General features: G+C 50.5%; 1 protein-coding gene across 4 annotated transcripts; it reads left to right on the plus strand.

The window, feature by feature from the left end:
- The first annotated feature begins 4,283 nt into the window (after positions 1 to 4,283).
- Positions 4,284 to 8,250, plus strand: LOC117580002 (titin). 4 transcript variants are annotated; one of them, XM_034266200.1, is made up of 4 exons: positions 4,284 to 4,876; positions 4,961 to 5,539; positions 6,242 to 6,442; positions 6,947 to 8,250. In XM_034266200.1, the coding sequence occupies exons 1-4, from the start codon at positions 4,874 to 4,876 to the stop codon at positions 8,072 to 8,074; spliced, it is 1,911 nt and encodes a 636-aa protein (XP_034122091.1). In that variant the 5' UTR covers positions 4,284 to 4,873; the 3' UTR covers positions 8,075 to 8,250. The 4 variants fall into 4 exon arrangements, with proteins under 4 accessions (XP_034122091.1, XP_034122090.1, XP_034122094.1 ...); XM_034266199.1 differs by having other exon boundaries at positions 4,285 to 4,876; positions 6,242 to 6,946; positions 7,286 to 8,250; XM_034266203.1 differs by having other exon boundaries at positions 4,286 to 4,876; positions 4,961 to 6,079; positions 6,275 to 8,250.
- The last annotated feature ends 882 nt before the right edge of the window (positions 8,251 to 9,132 follow it).

A 9,132-nucleotide genomic window follows, 5' to 3' on the forward strand; every position in this document is an offset into this window, starting at 1 on the left:
CTTCGGCTGCCACTAGCTACCAGCTACCAGCTACCAGATACAAAGCCCAACCGAAAGCAGCGAGAGACCAAAGTGGATGGGCCAAAAGCCTGGGATATAGACAGGATGGATGGACAGGACAGCAGGCAAACAATTGCTGTTTGTATCCTGGTTAGCTTTGCCCCGAGATGCTCACTCTCTCCACCGATCCTCCCGCTCTACTCCCACTCAACTCTACTGTACTGTACTGTCGTTTGTGGCTGCTTTGGCTGCTGTACAAATTAGTTTCTAATACCTTCAAGTCAAACAGTGGGGCACCCGGGGCAGTCGGGAGACCTTTGCCGTCAGGGCAAACAGACAGCCAAATAAACAGAGAGAGATTCTCTCTCTCGCTCTGCCTCAGCCTTTGGTCTTGAGGCTTGGGTTAGGAGGCTTGCTGGGTGCCTTTGGGTTAGCATTTGTGCTTGAGGGGCCAGGGTTACAGGCCAGGCCAATCAGGCATAAGTTTGCCAAATCACTTGAGCGTGTTTATGAAATAACGTTGACTCTCTGTCTATATATACAGCGACTACACAGGGTGTTTTGTGTACTCCACCATGTGGCTTTGCCCCACTGTTCTCTGGCTCCCTTGTTTTGTTGGGGGATTCGCCTAATTGCAAAACCCATCCGTTGTCGATTGATTTGCTGGCAGTAAATTGTATTTTAAATAGTTTTCGCTTAGTTTCATTGACTTCAAAGCAGATAGCAGATAGCAGATGCTTGCTGGCCAGCCACAGATTACATAATGATGCCAACGAGTAGTTCTGGACTGCTGAAACTTGCCCCAGACACCAACCGCAAGACCATGTGGCGGAGTTTAATGAGCTAACTGGATCTGGATTCTAGGGTTGCTCCTTGCTCCTTGCTCCTCCTCTCCCCTCCTGCGTTTATCTTTGGCCAAAAAGTTTTAAAATTAATTTTTAATTGTTTATGAAGCCAAAAGTTCAGCAAAAGAAAAATCAGGAAAACTGCTGAAAAGAGCAGAAAAGTGCAGGAAAAATAAAAACAATTCCTGAAGTGCTAAAAGATAATAAAGATACTTTCGCCTCGTCTCGTCTCGTCTCGTTTCGTTTCGTTCCTTTGTTTGTTCAGAGAGTTGTTGTTCTTGTGCTGTTGCTGATGAGATGCTGAAAATTCAACGATTTTCATAAGGTTAATGAGAGGAAATCAGCTGCATAAATGATACATGAGCTATTCAGCAGGATATGCTCCTGTTTGTTGGTTCTCGATTTAGAGTTTATTTAAGTGAAGATTTCGGGGTAAATCTGTGAATATTTGTGACATTTCTAGAACCTCTTCCTCTGTAGAACTTTCTGCACAGCTTTTACCCGATCTCTGCGCATATTTACCTCATCAAATACCAACATTTAGCGACAGCTGCTGCTGCCCGTGCGATCTCAGAGACCTTCGCGCTTCGAACTCTGCATCTGTCGATGGGCAGCAGCTGTGAATGCAAATTTCGAGATGTATTCAGAGATTCGCACAACAAACAACAATAATCGGGCCACAAAGTGTAGCATTGATAACGATCGAGCATAACCGTAAACTGGGCAGAAACTCGTGAATATTACGACGGTACAGCGGCAGTGGCAGGGAGGGGGAAGTTGGGAACATTTGCATAACACTGGGCCAAAAGAGTTGACGGACGCGGCGCGATGTCAGCATTAAAAGCGAGTGGAGGGGGCCACAGAGAGGGGAGCACGGAGAGCAGTGGCAATGCTTTATGAAAGAAAATTATGCAAATTGCTAATAAATTATAGTGAGCAAGCGAACGACATGTAAAATAATAACCAGCGGACAGAGGCAGAGTGACGGAGCCGTAGCTGGAGATGGTGGAGTTGGTCGCGAATTGAATTACAAATGTAAACACAATGCCACGGGACAGCGGCACAGACCCCATAGTGCTGACAGGATGGGCACTCGCACTCGCACTCGCACTCGCACTCTCTCTCTCTCTCTCTCTCTCACTCCTTGCAGAATCATTAAAATAATAAAGCGCTGTGTGCTTTCAAGACAACGCCAACGACGATGTGGACGAGGACGATGACAACGACAAGGACATTAACTGGCAAGCGGATAATGGCGAAACTTTTTGACATTTATTGTGTTTGTGTCGAATGTTTATTTATGATAGCACGCGGACAGGGACAGGGAGGAGAATTACAGGACAGAGTGTGCCGTTTCCATATTTACATTACAATGATCAAGAGCATAACTAACGGACGGAGGGCAGGACGCATCATGCCACAGATCCCACAATTCAGTAAACCATATAACACATACACAGAGAGAACACCCACTCCCCTCGCCGCTCCTCTCTCGCATCAAATGTGCTTGTTTGCGTATGCGAATGCGTATTAAATTAATGATACTTTCTAGTTCATAAAATTCGTTATGCGAGGAGGAGCACTGATTCCGTCCGCACTGTTCCATACAAGTTTTGGGGTTTATGCCTGTGCTGTTCGTATGAATGTCAACATCAGAACACAAATCAAATAATCACATAAATGAGAGCACAACACACAACAGAACAGAACATAACAGAAAGGAGAACATACGAGCGAGCCGGAGCATACCGAGTGTGTCTATTGAATTGTAACAAATTGATTGTCATGAAACATCGTTTATATATATTATAATGTGTCATAGGATGTTCATGCTTCGGTTACTTTATTCCCCCCCCCCCTCCCCATTCCTGCATCCTCCAAAAATATTCGCATACTCATCTCTCTCTCTCTCGATGGTGGCCTGCCTGCCATGATTTCACAAGTGGCGATGTGAATGATTGCGATAAAGATGGAGCTGGTTCTCAGCTGGTTCTTCGGAATGAGCCTGTTTATGGTTGGGGGACACCTCTCCTTATGATGGCACGATAGTTCGGTCGGTGCTGGTTCCCCTGCCAGCGCTCGCTTTCCTTCTCGCAATATTTATGGTTGTTTACAGCAGATTGCACACTCCATTTGTTTTGTTTTGCACTTACTGCCACTTGACACACATTCGTGGGGCACGCAAAACCTTAAGATGAGTTCTTGACTCTTGAAGCAGACAGACAAAACTTACCCAATTTTGTCCTTTAATTAGTCGTTGCGCCAAAAGTGAAAGTGCTGCTGGATCCTCTCCCAAGAACATCATATGCATGATTTGTTGAAAGTTTTAACTGCGACTTGCTCTCCATGCTCCTCCTCCTCCTGCTGCTTGCTCCACTCTTTTTTGCTTGAAGAAACAAGCTGCTTGTTTTGCCAAGTTTATGAATTTCATAGCCAAAGTTTTCCGGCAGCGCATTACATGCGCACAACTTGTAAGCTGTTGTTGTTTTCTGCTCTCCCCATGCCGCTGCGGCGGCGGCTGCTGCTGCTGCTGCTGCTGCTCCTTGTGCAGCATATTTTCGCAGAAATCTTTGATATCTTTGCTGCTTGGCAGGGTTAACAGGATACACTTTATTACCCAACCCAAGCAGCAAGCTCCGCTCTGCTCTGGATCTTGTTTTATTTGGCAATTAGCTGAATTAGTTAAGAAAAGGACGCCGCTTCACCGCTTAGAGATGATTCGATGAGGTAGTGATGTGAGATCAGCTATCGAGTGCATGCAGATTTGGCGATGGAGCAACATCGTTACATATGTCAACGATGTTTTTTGTTCAATCAAAATTGCCTTGAATTGAATAATTTGGTGAACCAACCAAGAAACCACACAAATTTATCAACATTCTTTATTTTATTTCCATTTCTAATATATGTTTTAAAATAAATCCCAGTGCAAACATCGCTTATTGCCTGCTCTAATTTCTAGGATATCGATATCTGTAGCAATGAGCCTATGTGCACCTGCCATACGATATTTCGATGCCATCTCTCGAGTCGTGCTTTCCTCGCGATCGATGCCTTTGTTATCGATGTGTGCTATTGTAATTTGCCATTTCACCATTTTGTGTAAATCAAGTTTCCTTATTTTCAATCAGAATTGATATTAGCAATTAAATATCAGTGCAGTTAGGAGCACGTGCTAGCCGCAAACGAGCGAATGACGCGTCGCGACCTTTTCCCAGCCAACCGTTTTGAAGGCAGTTCGTTGAACTGTTTGTTCTCTGCGGCAGTACGCAAATTACCGATAGCCATGTGCGCGCAGCTATTAATAACAAATACTACGTACATGTGTATGTATATGCGGCTTATGCGAGTGTGTATGTGTATGGAACGACGCCAAATACTTGCCGCTGTCATTTAAATGTTCGAATCTTATTATTATTATTATTATTTTTGCATTAGATCTTGTTAAGAGTGTGACCGATGCTCGCACTTGACCGTGAAACATTCGACGAAGCAACGAACGACAAAAGGCAACAAAAACCAAAACAATGTGAACGAAAATGAAAGCGAAACGTGGAGTCGAATTGATTGTGGAGTTCCATTTAGTTCCGCACTGGGCAATCATCGTATCATATCGTGTGCCCAAGCAGCTGAACCGGCTTCCAGCTGATGCTGAGGTGGAGTCCAAGACGAGACGCAGAGGCTGTAACGGCGGAGGGAGGCACTTGAGGGCTGGGGCTTGAGTGGCGCATGTTAAAGCTTGGGCTTGCAAATCCCAAGCTCTCCTCTGGCGGGGAGCTCTGTGGCTTTTGTTACCGTTTTGCTGGTATCGGTGCTGTCATTTGGATTCGGATTCCGATTGGGTTTCCGTTTGCTGTTTGCTGGCAAACAAAGTGCCGGTCATTGTTTGGATTTGTGCTGGCGCCGCGACGCTCTGCGCCGCACGGCAAACATTAGAGCGTATAAATATGCCGACAAATTGCGACTATTAATCATTCGACCCATAGATTCCACCGACAAAACAATTAGCTTGGAGATCTATACCCAAAATGGTGAATATCGCAGCCACAGGACCACCTGCCATCCATCAGGATTACATCCAACCATTTCCCTTTCCATTTCCCCACTCATTGCAGAAACTTTTCATAGCGTGCATCTTCATTGCCGCAGCGACGGCTGCAGTGATTCCTGTCGAACAAGCCAGGCACCGTCGCGACGTCTCCGAGATCGTGAACGAGTACGTCCCGCCAGCAGAGGAAGTTGCCCTCGATGCCCCCCTCGGGGACATCGCCCACGACTCAGCTCTCGTGGGAGAAGATGGATACCGCTACAAGACCGTCCGACGACTAAAACTGCGTCATCGTCGTGATGTGTCCGAGATTGCCAACGATTACCTGCCCCCATCTGAAGAAGTTGTCACCGAGGCCCCTCTGGAGGAAGCTCCCGTCGAGGAAGCAAGCCAGGATTCTGCTGTTCTTGCCGCCGATGGATACCAATACAAGACTGTCCGTCGCCTTAAGTACCGTCAACGTCGTGATGTCTCTGAGATCGCCAACGAATACCTTCCCCCTTCTGAGGAGGTTGCCACCGAGGCCGCCATTGAGGAAGCTCCCGTCGAAGAGGCCAGCCAGGATTCTGCTGTTCTTGCCGCCGATGGATACCAATACAAGACTGTCCGTCGCCTTAAGTACCGCCAGCGTCGTGATGTGTCCGAGATCGCCAACGATTACCTGCCCCCTTCCGAGGAGGTTGTTGCTGATGAGGCTCCCGTTGAGGAAGTTCCCGTAGAAGAGGCCAGCCAGGACTCTGCTGTTCTCGCCGATGATGGATACCAATACAAGACTGTGCGCCGCCTCAAGTACCGTCAGCGTCGTGATGTGTCCGAGATCGCCAACGAATACCTTCCCCCTTCTGAGGAGGTTGTCACAGAGGCCGCCATTGAGGAAGCTCCCGTCGAGGAAGCCAGCCAGGATTCTGCTGTTCTCGCTGCCGATGGATACCAATACAAGACTGTGCGTCGCCTGAAGTACCGCCAGCGTCGTGATGTGTCCGAGATCGCCAACGATTACCTGCCCCCTTCCGAGGAGGTTGCTGCTGAGGCACCCGTTGAGGAAGTTCCCGTAGAAGAGGCCAGCCAGGACTCTGCTGTTCTCGCCGATGATGGATACCAGTACAAGACTGTGCGCCGCCTCAAGTACCGTCAGCGTCGTGATGTGTCCGAGATCGCCAACGATTACCTGCCCCCTCCGGAGGGCGTCGTGGCGGGGGAGACCGTAGATGACGGTGGCCGCGGAGACGCCAGCAAGGAAGCTGCTGATCTCGCCGCCGATGGAGACCACTAGAAGACTGTGGAGCGCCGCAAGTACCGCCAGCGTCGTGATGAGCCNAAGTACCGCCAGCGTCGTGATGTCTCCGAGATCGCCAACGATTACCTGCCCCCTTCCGAGGAGGTTGCCACCGAGGCCGCCATTGAGGAAGCTCCCGTCGAAGAGGCCAGCCAGGATTCTGCTGTTCTTGCCGCCGATGGATACCAATACAAGACTGTCCGTCGCCTTAAGTACCGCCAGCGTCGTGATGTGTCCGAGATCGCCAACGATTACCTGCCCCCTTCCGAGGAGGTTGCCACCGAGGCCGCCATTGAGGAAGCTCCCGTCGAAGAGGCCAGCCAGGATTCTGCTGTTCTTGCCGCCGATGGATACCAATACAAGACTGTCCGTCGCCTTAAGTACCGCCAGCGTCGTGATGTGTCCGAGATCGCCAACGATTACCTGCCCCCTTCCGAGGAGGTTGCTGCTGAGGCACCCGTTGAGGAAGTTCCCGTAGAAGAGGCCAGCCAGGACTCTGCTGTTCTCGCCGATGATGGATACCAATACAAGACTGTGCGCCGCCTCAAGTACCGTCAGCGTCGTGATGTGTCCGAGATCGCCAACGAATACCTTCCCCCTTCTGAGGAGGTTGTCACAGAGGCCGCCATTGAGGAAGCTCCCGTCGAGGAAGCCAGCCAGGATTCTGCTGTTCTCGCTGCCGATGGATACCAATACAAGACTGTGCGTCGCCTGAAGTACCGCCAGCGTCGTGATGTGTCCGAGATCGCCAACGATTACCTGCCCCCTTCCGAGGAGGTTGTTGCTGATGAGGCTCCCGTTGAGGAAGTTCCCGTAGAAGAGGCCAGCCAGGACTCTGCTGTTCTCGCCGATGATGGATACCAGTACAAGACTGTGCGCCGCCTCAAGTACCGTCAGCGTCGTGATGTCTCTGAGATCGCCAACGATTACCTGCCCCCTTCCGAGGAGGTTGCCACCGAGGCCGCCATTGAGGAAGCTCCCGTCGAAGAGGCCAGCCAGGATTCTGCTGTTCTTGCCGCCGATGGATACCAATACAAGACTGTCCGCCGCCTGAAGTACCGTCAACGTCGTGATGTGTCCGAGATCGCCAACGATTACCTGCCCCCATCCGAGGAGGTTGTCACCGAGGCCGCCATTGAGGAAGCTCCCGTCGAAGAGGCCAGCCAGGATTCTGCTGTTCTTGCCGCCGATGGATACCAATACAAGACTGTCCGTCGCCTTAAGTACCGCCAGCGTCGTGATGTGTCCGAGATCGCCAACGATTACCTGCCCCCTTCCGAGGAGGTTGCTGCTGAGGCACCCGTTGAGGAAGTTCCCGTAGAAGAGGCCAGCCAGGATTCTGCTGTTCTTGCCGCCGATGGATACCAATACAAGACTGTCCGTCGCCTTAAGTACCGCCAGCGTCGTGATGTGTCCGAGATCGCCAACGATTACCTGCCCCCTTCCGAGGAGGTTGCTGCTGAGGCACCCGTTGAGGAAGTTCCCGTAGAAGAGGCCAGCCAGGACTCTGCTGTTCTCGCCGATGATGGATACCAGTACAAGACTGTGCGCCGCCTCAAGTACCGTCAGCGTCGTGATGTCTCTGAGATCGCCAACGATTACCTGCCCCCTTCTGAGGAGGTTGTCACCGAGGCCCCCGTTGAGGCTGTTCCTGTTGAGGAATCCAGCCAGGATTCCGCTGTTCTCGCTGCCGATGGATACCAATACAAGACTGTGCGTCGCCTGAAGTACCGCCAGCGTCGTGATGTCTCTGAGATTTCGAACGACTACCTGCCCGCAGCTGAGGAGGTTGTCGATGAGGCTCCCGTTGAGGAGGTTGCCCAGGACTCTGCTGTTCTCGGCGATGCTGGCTACCAGTACAAGACTGTGCGACGCCTGAAGCTGCGCCACCGTCGTGCCCTGTAAGCTCCTTTAAGAAATGTACCTGCGGCTCGTTCACGACTCGAATCATTCACCCATTGTCCCCCTCCGCCCCACCAAGAACCACCCACTATTAGGCTTTAAGTCAGAAGGACTTCTGTTTGCTATTGTTTAACGATTGAAATCAACGAAATAAATCCAACGAAAATTGTTATAATATAGAGAAATGTACATACATGTGTGTGTGTCAGTTGTGGCCCTTTCCACCTGTCGCGGAGCTGCGGTGGCAGCCACGAGTGGGTGGCCGGCAGTGCTGGGGACTCGATTCCATAAATTGTATACCTTTTCGCTTAGTTATGACAGCAACAGTTAAGCCCATGGCTCAGCGCACAAGAACGCAATTATCCAAAAACGACGCCAGCAACAGCGAGCAGCGAGCGCACAGTGTCCGGAATGAAAGAAGGGTGAAGGGTCAGCAAGCACACAGGTCCTGGTCCTGGTCCTGTTTCTGCCACCTTGTTCGTTCGGTCGCAACTTCAACGTGCTCTAACAAATACTTTAAGCTATGCTTTTGAAGATGTTAATCTCATGTCAAGTCCACTTTACACACAACGTTGAGGGCTTGCCTTTGCCGCGTCCTGGCCCTAGCACTGGCCGTGGGTGGCGAGTCCCTGGACAAAGTCACCCTTTGATTTGTGTGTGTGTGTGCGGAGTGTTGGCAGGAGGGCCAGCAAAAAAAGTTGTTAAGTTAAAAGGCATTTGAACCGCAACGCCGAGGAGGATTTCGGTCAGCGCTCCTTTTTGGGGATCTAACAACTTCCTTTGCACGCGCCTCCAAACGATACCAAAACGATAGAGGTGGGTCGGGCAAGAGAAGGAACTCTCGGGCAGCCCCAACTAATAATAATTTATCGATCCCCTAGCCAAAGTAGTCACATACGTGGGTTGCCCTATGATTTATGGCAGCCAGCAGGGCAGGGACTTCCCTCTCTGTGTGTGTGTGGGCCGTGCCCATGCTGGGGTTCTGGCTTAGGCCTGGCCTGGCCTGGCCTGGCCAGAGGAGGAAACTACGCTATCCAAGGTGCCAGACAGGCGGCCAGCGC

Source organism: Drosophila guanche, unplaced genomic scaffold (assembly GCF_900245975.1).
Source record: "Drosophila guanche unplaced genomic scaffold, DGUA_6, whole genome shotgun sequence".
In the NCBI taxonomy this organism is placed as follows: Eukaryota; Metazoa; Arthropoda; class Insecta; order Diptera; family Drosophilidae; genus Drosophila; species Drosophila guanche.